The following is an 18,130-nucleotide window of genomic DNA, read 5'->3' on the forward strand; positions in this document are numbered from 1 at the left end:
AACAATTACCATAAAAATATCTTTCTTTAAAATCCTGACCAAAACACAAAAGGGTTTAAAATCGCACGTCACAGACTGTGATTGTCACAGGGGCTCCGCGGCCCCCCCGGCCCGCGCCCCTACATTCAGCGACGCCGGCTGCGGCCCCCCCCCCGCCACCACCCTGCATAGTGGGGGACCCCGGTGGGGCGCGCCGAGCCGGGCCGGGCCGTGCCAGGCCGTGCCGAGCCCTGTGCCAGGCCGTGTGCCGGCCGGGCTCGACGCCCGCGGGCAGGGGCAGCTCCGGGAGCCATGAGGTATGTGCTTGGGGGGGGGGGAGGCAGGGGGCGCAGGGACGGGGGGGACGCGGGGCGGGGGTGGCCCGGGGAGGTGGCGGAGGGGTGGGGGGCACCGGTGTGGACCCCCGGGACCGACGCTGGATGCTGGACGTGCGATGGCGACGCGAGACGGAGACGTGGGGACGGCCCGGGGGGCGCGGGGGGAGTGCAGGGGGTGGGGGGGCGTGCGGGGGGCAGCGGGTGGGGGGCCGGGCGGAGCCCCCCACCCCGGGACAAGCTGCCCCAGAGCACCGTGCGGCCGCTTAGGGGGGCCCCGGCCCGGCTGGGGGGGGTCACGGTGGCTGATTAAGACACGTCCCGCGATGGGAGCACGCGGGGGGTGCGCGGGAACACGTGGGCAGCACGTGGGCACGGCACCGGCACCGCACTGACGTGTGGGCACGGCACCGGCACCGGCATTGCACCAACATGAACTGCCACGGCACCGACGTGGCACCATCACGGCGCCAACGCGCATGCCCACGGCACCAACACGCGTGGCCATGGCACCAACATGCATTGCCATGGCACTGACATGGCACGGCCACGGCACCGGCACAGTACCAGCACCTGCGGCCACAGCACCGGCACGGTCACGGCACCAACACGCGTGGCCATGGCACGAACACGGCATGGCCACGGCACCACGGGGGGCATCGCCCGGGTGCCACAGCCCCGGCCCGAAGGCACGTGTTGGGGCTGGTGCTGCCGGGGGGGTGGGGGGTGAACCCCCAAACCCTGTGCCCCCCCAGCATGGGCGTCAGTGGTTGGCTCCTATTGCACCACCCACAGCCGGTGCCACCGGGACCCCCCAGTGCCAGGACCCCCTGAGCCGGGACCCCCTGAGCCAGGCACCCGGGTGGGGGTTTAAGACATTTTGCACCAAGGTCAAATCTGGTGCTGGTACTTGGGGCCGGGGGCATGTGCCCCCCCCAGGGCACCCCGGGGTGCCACGGCCCCGCTGTGCCCCCCGACCCGGCTGCAGGGGGTCCGGCAGGGCCCCCTGACATGACCCCCATGGTGGGGGTGTCTGGGGTGTTGGGGGGAGCCCAGCCTGGCCCCCTGTGCCCAGGGTGGGGGGGACGTGTCTGGTGTTGGGATTTTCTGCTTTTAAACGACCCGTAAAAAGATTTTTTTTTTTTAATTACAAAAATTATATATTTTATATATATTTATATATATATATATATATATATATATTAGCTTAGGTGGGCCCGGCCTGCCTCGCCGGCCCCCCCGGCCCGCGCCCCCCCTCGGCCTCCGCCTGAGGTAAGAAAAAATTCACAAACCTAAATTTGGGGGGGGGGGGGAAAAGGTGATAAAACCATTCCCGGGTGCTCCCATTGCAGCTGTGCCTCCCACCCCCCAAAACCCCCCATGGGACCCCCCTGCCAGCCCCCCCTCCCCCAGCCCGGCCCCCCCAGGAGCATTGGGGGGGGCGGTTGGGGGTGCAGCCCCCCCGAAGTGCTGCTGCCGGGGGGCCGGGGCAGTAGTGCAGTGGGGGGGGCTGGGGGGGGCACCCTCTGCCCCCCCGCCGGCGCCTCCGGGGCCTTTGCAACTCCTGACGGACACGACAAAACCCACGAGGACGAGGGGAAAAACAACAAAAAAAAAAAAGGACAACGGAAAAGTTGGGGGGGTTTGGGGGGGGGGGCAGCCCCCCCCCCCCCCGGCGTCCTGCAGCGCCCACCGTCCGCGGCGCTTGGCACAAAATTGTCTTCTCTCAGCCCAAAAAAAAAAGACAGAGAACCCCCAAAACCCCGAATCTGGCCCCGAATCTGGGGATAAAGGGGAGGGCACGGGGGAAGGGGGGGTCACCCCAGCCGGGGCAGACCCAGTGGGCTGGGGGGGTCCACCAGCCCTGCGCCCCGATGGGCCGGGGTCCCCCCGCTGCCGCTGTGCCCCCCGTGCCCCCTGCCCTGCTATGGGGGGGGTCCTGGCCCCCACCTTGCTATGGGAGGGGTCCTGGCCCTCACCCTATTAGGGGGGATGGGGGTCCTGGCCCCCCGCCCTGCTTTTGGGGGGGTCCTGGCCCTCACCCCACTATGGGGATGAGGGTCCCAGCCCCTGCCCCTGCTATGGGGGGGGGTCCTGGCCCCCCACCCTAGTCCCCCAAAATTGCTGCCCGGCCAAAAGTGCATGTGGCCACGGCCCCCCCAGCCGGGGCAGCCTCTCCCTGTGCAGCCCAGAGCCCCCTCCTCTCCTCCCCTGCTCTTCCTCCTCCTCCTCCTCCTCCTCCTTCCAAAGTGCAGTTAGTTTAATATTTTAGCCTCTCAGGGAGGGAAATAAATGCTTAAAAAATAATAATCTACGAAGAGAAGGACAATAAAGGGAACGCTCGACCGTCGGGGCCCTTCCCTGTGCAAACAAACAAAATTCGTCAAGTCCTGGGGCGGGGGGGGGCAGGGTGGCCGTGGGGGGGCACAGCGGGACCCCCGCCCTGGGCGCAGCATCCCCTTGTCCTTACAGGGGGACGAGAAAGATTTGGGGGGTGTGGGGGCCAGAGCAGGGTTGGGGGGACCCGGGGTGGGGGGGGTGTCAGCCCTACACCTCCTGGTCCTCGAAGACCTCGAGGAAGAGGGGTGGGAAGAGCTCGGTGGGACACTCCACCTTCATGTGCAGGAAGCGGCTGGCGTGGCAGGCGCCGATCATCCGCAGATCCGTCACCTTCATCAGCAGCTTGGGCCAGAAGTGGGGAATGTTGTGTTTGCGGTAGTTGATGTAGTGCTCGAAGGCCAGCAGGTACGTCTCCTGGCACTTCTCGATCTTCTCCACGCAGATCAGCCCCGTCCGGTCTGCGGGGAATCACCACGGGATCATCACGGAGCCATCGCGGAATCACAGCGTGGCTTGGGGTGGGAGGGACCTTAAAGCCCACCCAGTCCCACCCCCTGCCATGGGCAGGGACACCTCCCACTAGCCCAGGTTGCTCCAAGCCCTGTCCAACCTGGCCTTGGACATTTCCAGGAATGGGGCAGCCACAGCTTCTCTGGGCATCCCGTGCCAGGGCCTCACCCCCCTCACAGGGAGGAATTTCTTCCCAATATCTCATCTAAATCTCCTCTTTTTAGTTTAAATCCCTCCCCTTTGACTTGGCACTCTCTGTCCATATAAGAATCTGGCATCCAAGGAGATTTGCCCTCCTACAGGGCTGAGTGCCCCACACACCCCCTGGGTTTTGGGGTTCCCACCCCACAGACCTGCATCAGCCTGACAGGGGTCCCCAGGGCACCAAGGGGCTCAACCCATGCCCACACTTTGCAGCCCAGGTTTCAACACCACAGATTACAGTGCCCACTCCATGCTCCTGGGCACTGGGAATTGGGATATCCACTCCTTCCAGCCTGGCACAGCTCCCCAGAGCTCTGGGGATTGGGGTGCTTACCCCACAACCTCCTGGCAAAGCTCCCTAGGTGCACTGGGGTGCCCACCCCATATCTGCCCCCAAATCCAAGGGAGCACAGTTTCCCATCCAACACACCCTGCAGATGCTGGGGGGCTTTGGCATCAGGGTGCCCACCCAACACATCCCCAGCACAGACTCTGGGCACAGGGGTGCCCACCCAACACAGCCATAAGACACCACAGATGCTGGGCATTAGGGTGCCCATCCAATGGATCCCCAAATGCTGGGGGCTCTGGGCACAGAGGTGCCTACCCAACACATCCCCAGGAGAGACTCTGGGCATGGTGGTGCCCACCCAACACACCCTGAAAATGTTGAGGGGGCTCTGGCATCAGGCTACTCACCTGACACACCCCCAGCATACTGAGGACTCTGAGCATGAGGGTGCCAACCCAACACACCCCCAAAATGTTGGGGGAGCTCTGGCATCGGGCTGCTCACCTGACACACCCCCAGCATACTGAGGACTCTGGGCACGGGAGTGCCAACCTAACACACCCCCAGGACAGATGGGCACTCAACACACTCCCAGGATACTGATGACCCTGGGCACAAGGGTGCCCACCCAACACACCCTCCGATTCCCCGGGCACCAGCGTGCCCACCCCACGCCCGCGCACACGGGTACCTGAGGACATGAGCAGCACGGCCTGGAGCAGGGCCACCTCGGTGTCGTCCAGGTTGAAGGCAGAGAGGGACTTGCCCAGGTCGAAGATGGCATCGGAGACGACGCCGAGGCCGCCGTTCTTGAGCTGCTCTCGCTTCACCGCCATCTCCCCGCTCAGCGTCAGCGTCTCGCTCTCGGGGTCGTAGCGCACGGCCGCCCGCAGCGACATGATCTCCATGCAGCACCCCTTGAGCAGGATGATCTGGTCCTCGCAAGGCAGCTGAGGGGGGGGGCACGGCGGCAGTTTGGGGGGGGGTTTGGTGTGACTCAGACCTGGGCAGTTCCACTCTGGTCCTCCCCCAAAACCTCCCGCCCTCTCCCCCCCCGTTGTTACCTCCGAAAACATGGGCAGTTTTTTGGCAAAGTCGACCACGCGGGTGATGGCCGGGGTGATGATTTTTGTAAACTCGCTGAACGCCTCCAGGTCGACTTTGTCCCCGTCGGGCATGGAGGCCATGGGGGACTGGCCGATGTCCTCGGGCTGTGGGGGGCACAGAGGCGTTGGGGGGTGTGGAGTGTGTCCCGCAGGACCCCCGTGGTGGTGTTGGGGAGTGGGGTGTGACTGTGCCCCCCATCAAGACCCCCATAACAGACAGGGACACTGGGGGCTGTGCTGTAACCCTGTCCACCCCTGGGATCCCCATGGTGGACAGTGGCACATGGTGGTGTGGTGTGACCATGTGTACCCCCCAGGACCCCCATGGCAGCACTGGGGGCTGTGACTTTATTGGGACCCCCATGATGGACAGCAGCGTTGGGGGGGCATGGTGTGACCACTTCCCCCACCCTGGAGGGGTGCAGTGTGACCCTGTGCCCCCCTCAGGACCCCCATGTCACCGGGTAACACGTGTGGCAGGGCTGGGTGCAGCAGCCAGGAGAGGGAGCTACGTGACAGGGCCAGGGCCAGGGCCAGGGCTGGGGCCACCCATGGGCACAGCTGTCCCCTTCGGTCACCGCTCACCCCTGAACCCTTTGGGGGTGACCAGCTCAAGGACACCGAGCAACATCCCAACCCCCCCAACTCCACCTGCCCAAGGACACCAGTGACATCCCACACCCTGGCACTGCCAGCGCTGCTGCCACGTGTGTGCTGAGCATGTGGGTGCTCAGCAAACCCCGGCTAGGGGGTTGGGGTGGCAACAGGGTCCCTCTGCTGCATCCCCTCACCAGGAATTTCCGCTTCTGCTTCCAGTGGCTGCCCTGGGCGTTGGTGCTGCGGTGGGCTTCTGTCACCACGTGGATCAGCTCCCACTCCTCGGCGCTGGGGTTGGGGCGATGCTGCAGTGACTTGATCATCTCCTCCTTCCGCCGCCGCTCCCGGTTCTCCTCGATCAGCTTCCGCTTCGCTACCCGCTTGGAGTCATCCAGCACCACTGCCGGGACCCCCGATATCAGCTGAGAGCCCCCCACCAGCCAGGAGCCCCACCAGCCACGCATCCCACAGCTGCAGCACAGCACCCTACGGTGACACCCCAGCCTGCTCCTGACAGTGCTCTGGGCACCCCAACCCACCCCATGGCACCAGGACCACAACCCACCCCCCAGCAGCCCCCCACTATCAGCTGGGACCCCCCTCAGTCAGCCGAGACCTTCCATTCGTGTATCCCACCCCGCTGATGCATCACAGTGCCCTGTGCCCGACACCTGGTCCTGCGGCTGCTCTGGGTACCCCACCGTGCCCCACGGTGCCAGGACCCCAACCCAGCTCCCCAGCCAAGCCCCCCCGTGCCCCCCCACTCACAGTCCATGGCCATGCCCACAGAGATGCACTTCTTGAAGCGGCAGAGCTGGCACTGGTTGCGGGTGATCTTGTCGATGACGCAGCACCCATCGTACTTGCAGGAGTAGGTGGGGTGCAGGTTCTTCTGGATGGTCCGACGGAAAAATCCCTGGGGAAGGCGCGGGGGGGGTGACACAGTGAGCGCCACTGAGCCCTGCTGAGTCCCCCTGAGCCCCCTGCCCCAGCTCACCTTGCAGCCCTCGCAGGTGATGCAGCGGTAGTGGTAGCCGGTGGCCTTGTCCCCGCACACCACGCACTGTTCATCTTTGTCCAGGTAACTAGGGATGTACCCTGTGGGGACCCCTGGGTCAGGGACCCCCATGGCAGAAACCCCCATGGTGCCCCAGGCCAGGGATCCCCAGTCAGGGACCCCCAGGGTACCCCAAATCAGGGGCCCACGGGGTGCTCTGTGACAGGGACCTCCATGACAGGGACCTCCAGGGCACTCCAAGTCAGGGACCCCCACAACACCCAGTACCACGGACCCTGGTATCAGGGACCCCCACATCAGAGATCCCCTGACAGAGATCCCCAAGTCAGAGATCTCCCCTATGCCCTGCATCAGGGACCCTTCACACATGCAGCATCAGGGACTCTCCGCACACCCCCTGCCAGGCACCCCCAGCGTGTCCCCCCTCTTTGTGCCTCAGTTTCCCCTCTGTCAGCACCCACTGCAGCCCTGACGCTGCCCCTCAGCCTGGCACGGGAAGGGTTAAAGCTGGGGGGGTGTCAGAGGGTGGGGGGTGTCAGAGGGTGGGGGGTGTCTGAGCCCCCCGCACCAATAAAGCCCCCATTATCCCACTATCCGGCTGGGGACCGGCAGCGGGGGGGTCCCCATCCCCCTGCTGCACAAAGACCCACTGTCCCCACCATTGTCCAGGGTCCCCCTGCCTGGCAGCCCGGGGACCAGCCCCCCAACCCCCCCAGCTCCCCCATCACCGTCCGCACGGGGAAACTGAGGCATGGAGCACCCACGACACCCGGGGGGGCTCTCCAGCAACCCGGAACCCCTGTGCCCCCCCAGGGAGCCCACCCCTGTCCTCTGTGGGTGCTGGATGTAGGGGTCCCTGGGGCAGGGGGGTGTAAAAGATGAGGGGGTGTGGGCACCTGGCACCCTGGGACCACCACACCCACCTGGGACCCCCCCAAACCCAGGTGTGGGGACCCCACGAGCCCACCCCGGTGCTCTGTGCGTGCTGGATAGGGGGGTCCGCAGGCGTCCCCCCCCTCCCAGAGCGGGGCGGGTGCAGGGGATGGGCGGGAGCCGGACGCCCGGGTCCCCCCTGGCCCCCCCCACCCCGTCCCACCCATCGGGTCCTGCCGGCGCCGGCCGCTCCCCGCCGGGGAATGGGGCAGGGCGGGGGGCAGCGCCCGCGGGGCCCCCCTTATCGCCCACCCCAGGGCGCTGCCGCCCGGATGGCACCGCCCCGACCCGGGGGCGCCGAGGGGGACGCGGGGGACGGAGACCCCGGGGGACCCTGCAGGGATATGGGGTGTCCAGGGGACCCTGGGGGGACACGGGGACCTCGGGGTGCCTATCAGGGACATGGGGTATCCATGGGGCGCCTGGCTGGGACTTGGGGATCCCAAGGTGCCCACTGGGGACGTGGGGTGTCCAGGGCACCCTGGAAAGGAAACGGGGCTCCTGGGGTGCCCGCAGGGGACAAGGGGTGTCCGTGGGACCCTGGGGATGTAGTGTCCAAGGGACCCTGGGGTGCCTGGCAAGGACATCGGGTTCCCGGGGTGTACCCCAGGGACATGGGGTGTTCAAGGGACCCTGGGGTGCCCGGCAAGGACACAGGGGTCCCTGGGTGCCCACCAGGGGAAAAGGGGTGCCCATGAGACTTTGGGGGACCCAGCTGAGACACAGAGTGTCCAGGGGATCCTGGCCAGGACTTGGGGACCCCGGGGTGCCCACCAGGGACACGGGGTGTCTGCGGGATGCAGGTGGGACACAGGGTGCCTGTGGAACCCAGCGAGAACGTGGGGTGCCTGGGTGACCTGGGGGTGCCCGAGGGTGCCCAGGGGTCCCTGTACCTGACATGCTGCTCTTCACCAAACATTGGCTGCTCTTTCTTTTGCGCTTCCCATCCAGCCACCTGTGGGGGGGGGGGGACAGGCTGGTACGGTGCCCATGACCCCCTACTGCTCCCCCAAACTCCCAACAGCCCCCCAAGACCCCCCATAGTCCCCCGAACCGCCCCAGTCCCCTTTGCCGCTGGGAGGGGGGCACCCCCCGCCCGGGGGTCCCACCGGGGCGATGTCACAGGTGGGGTGCAGGATGGGGGGGGGGCCTTGGGGATCCCCCTCCCGGGAACAGACCCCCCCCAGGACACGGCAGCGCCTGGGGGGAGCCTGGGACCGGGATGGGGGGGGGGAGGGGAAGGGAAAGGGTGGCGGGTGGGGGAGGGGAAGGAAAGGGTGGGGGGTGGGGGAGGGGCGGGGGAAGAAGTGGGGGAGGGGCGGGTGGGGGAGGGGCTCATTCACAGTCAAAGACAAAATGTCCTTTTGGCTGAGCGGGGAAATGACGTCATCGGGGGCTCAGCCAATGGCGCGCGCCGGGGGTCCGCGCGCGCCCGTCCCCGCGGGGGGGGCCCAAAGTGGGGGGGGTGGGCACCGACGGGGGGGGCGCGGGGGAGGTCCTGGGATCCAGCACAAGGTGACCCCGGGCCGGGCCACCCCACCGGGGGCCCGAAATAGCCCCGGGGGCGGGGGGGGGCGAGGGGCCCCCGCGGGGAGGGGGGGCTTGGAGAGGCACCGGGGGGGGACACGAGTGGGGACGTGTGAGCGTGGGGACACACCGGGCAAGGGGGCACAGCCGGGCAGGACACACCTGGGGACAAGAGGGGTGCAGGGGGACATGTGGGGCACAGGGCTGGTGGGGGACACCGGGGGTATGGGAATGCACAGGACACAGGGACACCCAAGGACAGACGCGTGGGGACACATGAAGTGGATGAGGACACAGTGGGCACGGGGACACACAGGGCACAGGGGCACACAGAGGGCATGGACACATACAGGACCACGCAGGGGCACAGGGGACACAGTGGGCACAGGGACACACGGGGCATGTGGACAGAAGGGACACCCAGGGCACAGACACACACCATGCAGGGACGTGTGGGGACATAGACATGGTGACACAAGGGGGTGACACAAGGGACACAGTGGGTACGGAGCCACAAAGGACACCCAGGGCACAGACACATCCATGCCCACGCAGGGATGCCATGGGGACACACCAGGCAGGGGGACACAGGGGACACTGGGCACAGGGACACAGCGACACAGGGACACCCAGGGCACAGGGACAACCAAAGGGCACGGACATACACATGACCATGCAGGGACATGGGGTGACACAAGGCATGAGAATGCAAGGGACACCCAGGGCACAGACACCTCCACGAGGGACACACGGGGACACACCAGGCACGGGGTCACAGGGCACTGGGACACACCGGGCAGGGGGTGCAGTGGGCATGGGGACACTTGGGCACACACACAGCACACTAGGACACTCTGGGCACAGCCAGGTCCAGCCCAGGGGACAGAAGGGGACACGCCGGGCACGGTGCCACGCGTGTCCCTGCGCCGGGGCGGGGGCTCACCGGGTGTCCTCTGGCTCCGACAGCGGGTCCAGGGTGCTGGGCTTCTGTTCCATTCACCGCAATTCCATCAAGGAGCGCTCAGCACCGACCGGGGGGGCTCCGGCGCCACGCGGGGGCCACGGCGGGGGGGCCACGGCGGGAGGCCACGGCGGGGGCTACGCCGCGCTCCCCATGGTGCCCCTCAGTGCTCAGCACCGCGCAGCATCCCGGGCTGCACCCTGCGGGACACGGGGGTCAGCCCCGACCCCTGCGGGGGGCTGAGGGGGACAGTAATGGGGGACCTCAGGGACAGGAGGAGGAGCAAGCCCAGGGGACACAGAAGGGACCCCTGGGGAGGGGGGTGCAGCCCTGGGGGGCCTCCGGGAGCTGCTGCTGCCGGGGAAGGCTGGGTACGAGTGTGCAAGAAGGCGTGGAGCGTGCAAGGGCAGCAAGGGCTGTGCGAGAGCACGAGGGACGTGCAAGGACACGTGGAGGGAGCGACGTGCAGGGTGTGTGCAACAGCACCGGGGCTGGGCCAGAGTGCACCGGGGGGAGAGAATGTGCACAGGGACGTGAAAACGTGCATGGGTGTGCAAGGCTGGGAGAGCATTAAGGGCGTGCAAGAGCGTGCAGGGTTGTGTGAGAGTGTGCACAGGTGTGAGAGAGTGCACGGGGGGTGTGAGAACGTGCAGGGGGGGGTGCAAGGCTGGGAGAGGCATTAGGGGTGTGCAGGGGTGTGCAGGAGCATGCAGGGGTGCGCAGGGCTGTGTGAGAGCACGTGGGGTGTGTGAGAACACGCACAGGTGTGTGAGAGTGTCCCCAGGTGTGCAGGGCTGAAAGCCTGGGGGGAAGCACAAACACACACGGGGGTGGCAGTGGGTGCTGACCCCACCCACACAGCAGGGCTGGGGGGTCCTCCCAAAAGGCAGGGAGAGCCCACTGGGGTGGGGGTGCACAGGACCTGCCAGGGGAGTGCCCCCCAGACACTGTGCTTGAGGGCCAGGCTGAGCCCTGACAAATTCACCACATGTGTGGACACCCCCGAAGCTGGGAGTGGGGGGTGACTTATGGGAGGGGTGACTTACGGGGTGGGGGGTGCTGGGGGTCCAGGCAATCCCTCCTCTGTGAGCTCTCCTGTGACAAAGACATGGCGGGGGGGGGAGTCAGGGCGTGGGCAGCACTGGGGGGCACCCACTGCCCCCCTGTGTTGGGGAAACTGAGGCACGACCCCAGCAGATCCCCCCTTCCCTTCGCACCCCTCCGTTCCACATCACCATGGATACCCAGCACCCACCCAACACCCCCCCAGCACCTCAGTGGGGCGGGGGGGGCCCTGCTCACAAGCCCCCCCCGTGACCTCCCGGTGACCCTCCCGGCGTGGGGGCTGTGGGGGGCGCGGGGGGCCCCCTGCCCGCGCCGGGGGGGCCGGGGGGGCCGCGGCGGGCGCCGTGCCCAGCCCCGGGCTCCTCCGCTCCGCGCGGGGACAGCAGAAAGTAGGTCACGTTTGTCTTGGCCGCCGCAGAAATTCCTCCGGCGGATTTAAAACGCAGCGGACGGGGCTGGGGGCCCCCACGACACCCCCACGCCACGGGGCGCCCCGGTCGGCCACCCCCCCCCGAGGCAGGGACACCCCCGAGCAGCGAGGGATGGGGGGGCGAGGGATGCGGCACCCAGGGGTGCAGAGGGCACCCCGCGCCACTGCGGCGCACGAGGGGTTCGCACCGGGGGTCCCCCAGACCCCCTGAGGAGGGGGCGTCTCCTGCACCAGCCTCCGCGGGGAAACTGAGGCACGGCAGCGCACCCACCACCCCCGGGGTGCGCTCCCCCTCTGGGGGGCTCACGGCGGGGGCTGGCCGCCCCTCTCCGCAGCCCCAGGCCGGGTTTGGGGCCGGCGGTACCTATAGAGCCGGGGGCTGCAGCAAATGTTTGTTCCATATGGGAACGGCGCGCGGAGAACTTCCAAGTATAGGCACTGGCAGGGATCCAGGGCTGCGCGGCCCCCGCCGGGCACCGGCCCCCCCGCCGCCCACCGCCCCCCTCCCCCGGGACCCCGCGCACAGGCAGAGCCCCGACACGCTCGGTGCATGTGTGGGGCTGGGGGGCGTCGACACCGTGGTGAAACTGCCATGGAGTGGGACCTGGGGTGTCCCCAAAGCTGGGTGGGCTCAGCCGCCCCTGCCTCAGTTTCCCCACTGGGGTGGCCTGGTGGGCACAGCCCCAAATGAGAGGGGCTCAGGGCTAAAGCCGGGGGGCTGCGGCGCAAAGTTGGGGTTCGCCGCCACAGCGAGACCCCACCAGCCCCCTGACACCCCCGGGATCACTGGCACCCCCGGGATCACCCAGTGGAGCCTGCGGTGCCGCTCCAGGAACTGTCACTCGAGGAATCCTGGGCGCGCTGGGGCGGCCCAGACAGACAGACAGACAGGAGAGGCGGCTCTACTCCTCCTCCTCTTCCTCCTCCTCCTCCTCCAGCAGGACACGTGTGATGAGCGCAGTCAGGTCTCATCCCACCCTGCGCCGCCGGCACCCAACCTGCGCGTCCCACCTGCAGGACCAGGTGCTGGGTGGGAGGGGGTGGCAGCCGGAGGGAGCCCCCCCGTGCCCCCCCAGCCCAGCCCCACGCCCAGGGGAGCGTTTCTGCTGAGTCGGGTGGTTGCAGGCGGCGGAAAACAACCCAGGGGCAAAGTCCGGGGCTGGGCCGGCGGCGGGAGCCACCTCACCCCACCGGGGGCACCCAGCACCCCGGTCCCCATGGACCCCACCCCTGGGGACCCTCAGAATGGGGAACTCACCCCACGGGACACCCCTCTGCGAATGCACCAGCTGCCTCCGTTCAGCTGGATGCGGGTGCTGGGCACCGGGGCCACCCCAGGGGGCCACCACCGTGTCCCTGCCCCCCGGGACAGATGGGCTCCGGGGGTCCCAGCACCCCCCCGCCCAGCTGCAAGCCGGGTCAGGGAGGTGAGGGCCTAAGCGCTTTAGCCACGGTGCCAATTAGTGTGATTAGCGCAGGCTGGGGGCAGGGCGCCGCGGGCAGACCCGCAGCCACCGGCCAGCGATGCCCGGCCGTGGCCGCAGTGTCACCGCGGGCACCGGGGCAGTGTCACCGCGGGCACTGCGGCGTCACGGCGGGCACTGGGGCAGCGTCACGGTGGGCACCGGGCAGCACCAGGGTGGGCACCAGGGTGGCACAGCTCTGCCCCTGCCCGAGGATCCCTGGCTGCGCTGTCTGGCAGGACAGCACCGTGGGAGCGTGTCCAGGCACAGGGCACCTGCCATGGCACGGCTGGCAGCACCCGGCACGTGCCGGTTCCCGTGTGTGTGGCCGTGCCAGGTGCCACACGCGCGTCTGCTCTCAGTGCCGAGCACTCACCCCGCACCTGTATCAGTGCAGGGCACACCATCCCCAGTGCCATGCGGTGCCCGGTGCTGTGGGCACATGTGGCAGCGGGGACAGCGAGCTGTGCTGTGCTGTGCTGTGCTGCGTGCTGTGCCGGGAGGCTGCAGGAATCCCAGGCATGCGCAGCAGCTGGGCAGCCCCAGCGAGGGGGATGCCACGGGCCTGACATCAGGGCAGCCCACCGTGTGCTGTGCCCTGGGGGCCTTGGACGGTGCCCCCTCCCCACATAGGCAGGGTCCGGGTCATGCTGTGGCACAGGAAGGCTGAACTGGGTCTGCCCTCCCTGTGGCTTGGTGGCTCACAGAAGCCACCACGAGAGTGTGGGCTGGTGGCTGCAGGGACGGTGACCTGCTCTGACACTGAGGGGGCACCCAGGTTGTGGCCTCGTGCCTCCGACGTGCCCTGTGTCCGACGGGTCCTTCATCGCCACCGCGGGGACCTGCCCCGTGACCCCCACCCTGCCCTGCAGCCCCCACGAACCCCATGGGACTGCCGGTAACGTTATGTCCAACCCAGGCCACACCGGCCACTCCTTCCTGCAGTGTCCGAGTGTCCGGCTGTGCCTCGGTTCCCCCATCCCACCGGAGCTGCCTGGCAAAGGAATGGCTGTAGTGTCACATCTCCAGCACCATGCTCCCCGTGCCAGCACACAGGACAAGGCCCATCCCTGTGTCACTGCTCCTCCAGGCCACAGGGGTCACCCAGCGGGACCCCCGAGCTCCCGGCATGTGCTGAGTGTGCCCGGTCTCAGCCTCAGGGCGGCTGCAGGCCCTGAACCCTGCAGGGTGCCCCCAGCCCCGGGAGGTGTGCCGGGACGCCGGGAGCTATTCTCAGCCCTTGGCACGGGATGGGACGTTTCTAAATTGGGGGCTCCGATTCACGTGCACCAGGACGGGGTGGGGGGGGGCCCTGGGTCCCCTCCCCAGGGGGCCCTGCTTGAAGGGGGGAGGCAGCCACCACGAGGTGCCCGGGGTGGGCACCGATGTGGGGACACGGGAATGGGCACTGGGATGTGGGAACGGGCACTGGGACAGGGCACCAAGACTGCCCAGGGGTGCGTGACCCCGCCAAGAAGGGAACACAGGCGACAGTCCCCAGTGTCCCCTCAGCCACCCGACCCTGCCCGAGGGTCTGCAGCACTGGGGACACCCTGAACGGCACCACCCTGGGGGGGCCCGGCCCCGCTGCGCCCCCCGACTGCATCCAGTCTGAGCGGGACCCCGGGCGCCCAGCCCGCGCCTGCCCTGCCTTCACCGCATCCCCCCGCTCCTCCTCCTCCTCCTCACTCCCCCCAGCCCGGAGGGGGACCCAGGCGTCCGGCCCCGCCCCCGCGCACCGGCGGCTGCGCGGGGTCCGGCGGGGCCGGGGGGCCGCGGGATGGGACCCCCGGGGCGGCCCCGCCGCCGCTCCGATCTCCGCTGCCCCGGGAATGCGCGCGCGGAGTGGAGCGGAGCGGGAGGGGGGTCCCGCTTCCTGCAGCCACCGCCCCCTGGGAGGGGTCTGGGGGTGCGCCCGCAGCCCCCCCCCCCGCGCTGCGCAGGGTGCGGGACCCCGGGAGTGCACGGCCCGCGCTCCCCCCTCCCGGACCCCGCCCGCGGGGCGGCCCCGCGAAGGTCACGGCCGCGGGCGGGTGCGGGGAGTCGGGAGGGACCCCCACGCGAGAACCCCCCGCCGCCGGCCCGCGGGGAGCGGGGCCCGCACCATTGCGGGGGGCACACGCAGCCGCACGGCACCGCCGGGGGGAGGGGGGGACGCACCGCGCTCCCACCCTGCGCCAAGACCCCCGGGCGGGGAAGCCCCCCCAAACCGGTTCCACCGGGGCTTGCCCGCTCCCCACGGCGGCCCCGGCCCCCCCCCGCACCCCGGCGGAGCCGCGGGGGTCCCCGGTGCCGTCGGGGGTCAGGCGGGGTAAGGCGCAGCCCGGCCTCCCGGTGCCGCTCCCGGTGCCGGTGTCAGTCCCCGGCGGGGGGGTCACGGCGGCTCCGCGGCTGAAGGTCGCGGTCCCGGGGTGACCTTGGCCGTGGCGCACGCCCGCCCCTGCCTCAGTTTCCCCGCATCGCACAGAGGGGACGCGCCGGAGCCCGGCCGGGACCGCATCCCGCGCCCTGACGGCGACACCGGGACCGGGGGCAGGATCCGCCCCCCCCGGGGCTGGGGTGGGGGACACCCCGCGGGACCGCGGGGCGCCGTGGGGAGGGGAGCCCCCGCCACGCCCCGCGCCCCGCTCAGGGCAAAGCCCGGGGTGCGGGGCTGGAGGGCCCCCCCCGCCCCGCCGCACTGGGGACGCCCCCCCGCTGCCCCCGCCCCAACCGGGAGCGGCCGAACCGCCCCCCCCGCCCCCCCCGCGCTCCGCTCCCGGCGCAGAAAAAAATAATAAAAAAAATATTTTAAAATTTTAAAAATAAAAGAAATCGCAGCATTCCCACCGCCCTGCGGGGCGGGTGCGGGGGGGAGGCCACGGGGTCCACTAAAGCCCCCACGGACACCTCAGGGCGCCGTCACGGCCCGGCCGTCCACGGTTCCCCCCCCCGTCGCGACAGGGCCACGGCCTGCCCACGGCCCGGCCCCGCGACCTGCCCACGGCGCGGCCCCGCGCCCGTCCCCGCAGAGCCACGCCGCGGCCCGGACCCCGCCACGCCGCCACGCCACGGCCACGGGGGGGCCGCGGGGCCGGGGGGCCACGGCCGGGGGGGGGCTGCCCCCGTGGCGTGGCGTGGCGGGCGGGGGGCAGCGCCGTGCCCCGCATGCAGCAGCAGCCCCGGGTGCAGTGGGGGTGGGGGGCGCGGTGTCCCCCCCCGCCCCCACGGGGGAACGCGGCCCCCCCGCCCCACGCCAAACGCCCGGATTTTCCAAGGGAAAAAAAAAAAATCTTTCCCCGTGTTTTTTCCTCGCGGTTCGCGGGCCCCGAGCCCCCCGCGGGCCCCGAGCCCCCCGCCCCGACCACCCCTCACCCTCCCCAGTTCCACGCACCGAACTGCGCCCGTGCTCAGCCCGGGGGGGGCGGCCGGGGGGGGCGGCGGGTAAACAACCGGGGGGGGCGGCGGGGCCGGGGGTGGGGGGCGGCGGGGCCGCTCGGGCCGTACCTGGGGGGCGGCGGTGCGGGGCGCGGGGCGGCGGTGCGGGGCGCGGAGCGGGGCGCGGAGCGGCGGTGCGGGGCGCGGAGCGGAGCGGGGCGCAGCGGCGGCGGCGGCGGCGGACGAACGGCGCTGGCTCCTCCCTCCCCCGGCCCCGCCGCCCGCCCGCTCCGCTCCGCCGCGGCCGCAGCCCCCTCCGCCGGCCGCAGCCGCTCCCTGCACCCGCCGCGCCCGGCCCCGCGTGGGGACCCACGGGGGAGCGGCGGGGACCGCGGGAGGGTGGTCCCCCCCACCCCCCCGGGGTTGGGTGCGCCGGGCACGGGGATCACGGGGTGGGGACGGTGCCCGTGGCCGAGTGCGTGATGGGAGCCCTGGCGGTGCCCGCGGGGATGTGGTGACAGTGACAACGGGGACGGAGCACAAGGGTGGGGGGCTGTACATAGGGGGGGCTGGGAGCTGTGCCCACGGGGGTTGGGGACGGCACCCACGGGGAGCTGGGGACGGTGCCCACAGGGCCCCGGGGATGGTGCCCGTGGCGGGGTGAAGGTGGTGACCACAGGAGTTTGGGACGGTGCCCACGGGGATGTCGTGACAGTGACAACGGGGATGGGGAATGGTGACCACAGAGTGGGGGGCTGTACCCAAGGGGGGCCGGGGACGGTGCCCACAGAGGCCCAGGCTGATGCCCGTGGCGGGGTGGGGATGGTGTCCACAGGGACTGGGGACAGCACCCACGGGAATTCTGTGACAGTGACAACGGGGCGTGCACGGGGGATGGGGACAGCACCGACAGGGAGATGGGGACAGCACCCACGGGCATGTTGTGACAGTGACAATGGGGACTGGGGACGCTGCCCGCAGGGTTTGGGGACAGCACCGGAGGGAGCTGGGGACGATGCCCACGGGGAGTGGCGATGGGGTAGAGATGATGCTCATGGGGAGCTGGGACGGTGCCCACGGGGGGTGGGAACGGTGCCCACGGGGCGGGGGGCAGCTCCGCACCCCAGGATGCCCAGACCGGCCCCGCGGGACGGCACACACCGGATACGGGGGTCCCACTCGGCCCTGCACCGCCCCGGGCAGGATCCGGCCCCGCGGGACACCAGCACGTCGGGGGGCCCTGCCCCTGCGCCCCCCGGGGGATCTGGGGGGCTGGGGGGCCGGACCCCGCTGTGGGGCCGCAGCCGGACCCCGCCGTGGTGCTGGGGGTGGCGTGCAGTGGGAGCCCGGGGGGCTCACAGAAGAGGGCGTTGGGGGTCCCCCCAACGGAGCCCCCCGACCCGCTCGTCCCACCCCACCCCCTTCCCAGCAGTCCCTGCTCCCAGCCCCCCCTTTTCCCCCCCGGACTACACGTCCCGTCATGCCCGGGCTTAAAGCGCTGCTGCCGGTCCCCCCCCCCCAGCCCAACGCCCCGCAGCTCAATCCTGGGACCCTCGGGGGCTCGACCTGGCTGCCCCCCACCCTCCAACCCCGTGGGTACCCCCCTCCCTGGGCTGCACAGGCAGTGCGGTGGCACCCAGGGAATGAGGGGGATGGGGGGCCCCTGGGGATGAAGGCTTTCAGGAACGTGGGGGTCCTCAAGGGATGAAGATTTCCGGGGGGGGCCCTAGGGGATGGGGATACTCGGGGTGCTCAGGCAGTACCCAGGGGAGGGGGATCCCCTGAGCACAGCGGCTCTCAGGGAATGGTGCTGCTCAGAACGGAGTCAACAAGGGGACAATGCCATCTGGGGGACAGAGGTCCCCAGGGGACGGTGGTCCTCGAGGATGGTGGTCCCCAGGCAATGAGGGTCCCCAGAAGATGAGGGTCCCCAGGGCACGGGGCAGAGTGACACCCTGGGCTGCTGGTGGGTGTCCCCACGGCCCCCCCTGGGCCCTCTGGACCCCCTGCTGC

At 69.7% G+C, this 18,130-nt stretch overlaps 1 protein-coding gene across 1 annotated transcript; it reads right to left on the bottom strand.

The window, feature by feature from the left end:
• Positions 1–5: 5 nt before the first annotated feature.
• THRA (thyroid hormone receptor alpha) lies at positions 6–16,370 on the bottom strand. Its single transcript, XM_051794673.1, has 10 exons — positions 16,247–16,370; positions 10,849–10,897; positions 9,785–10,002; positions 8,208–8,269; positions 6,361–6,461; positions 6,132–6,279; positions 5,558–5,763; positions 4,725–4,871; positions 4,352–4,610; positions 6–3,112 (listed from the first exon to the last, which is right to left on the bottom strand). Exons 3-10 carry the CDS (start codon positions 9,835–9,837, stop codon positions 2,862–2,864), a joined length of 1,227 nt encoding a protein of 408 aa, XP_051650633.1. The 5' UTR covers positions 9,838–10,002; positions 10,849–10,897; positions 16,247–16,370; the 3' UTR covers positions 6–2,861.
• Positions 16,371–18,130: the final 1,760 nt, after the last annotated feature.

Source organism: Manacus candei, unplaced genomic scaffold (assembly GCF_025592945.1).
Source record: "Manacus candei isolate 608988 ecotype Guabito, Panama unplaced genomic scaffold, ASM2559294v1 h1tg000040l, whole genome shotgun sequence".
NCBI lineage: Eukaryota > Metazoa > Chordata > Aves > Passeriformes > Pipridae > Manacus > Manacus candei.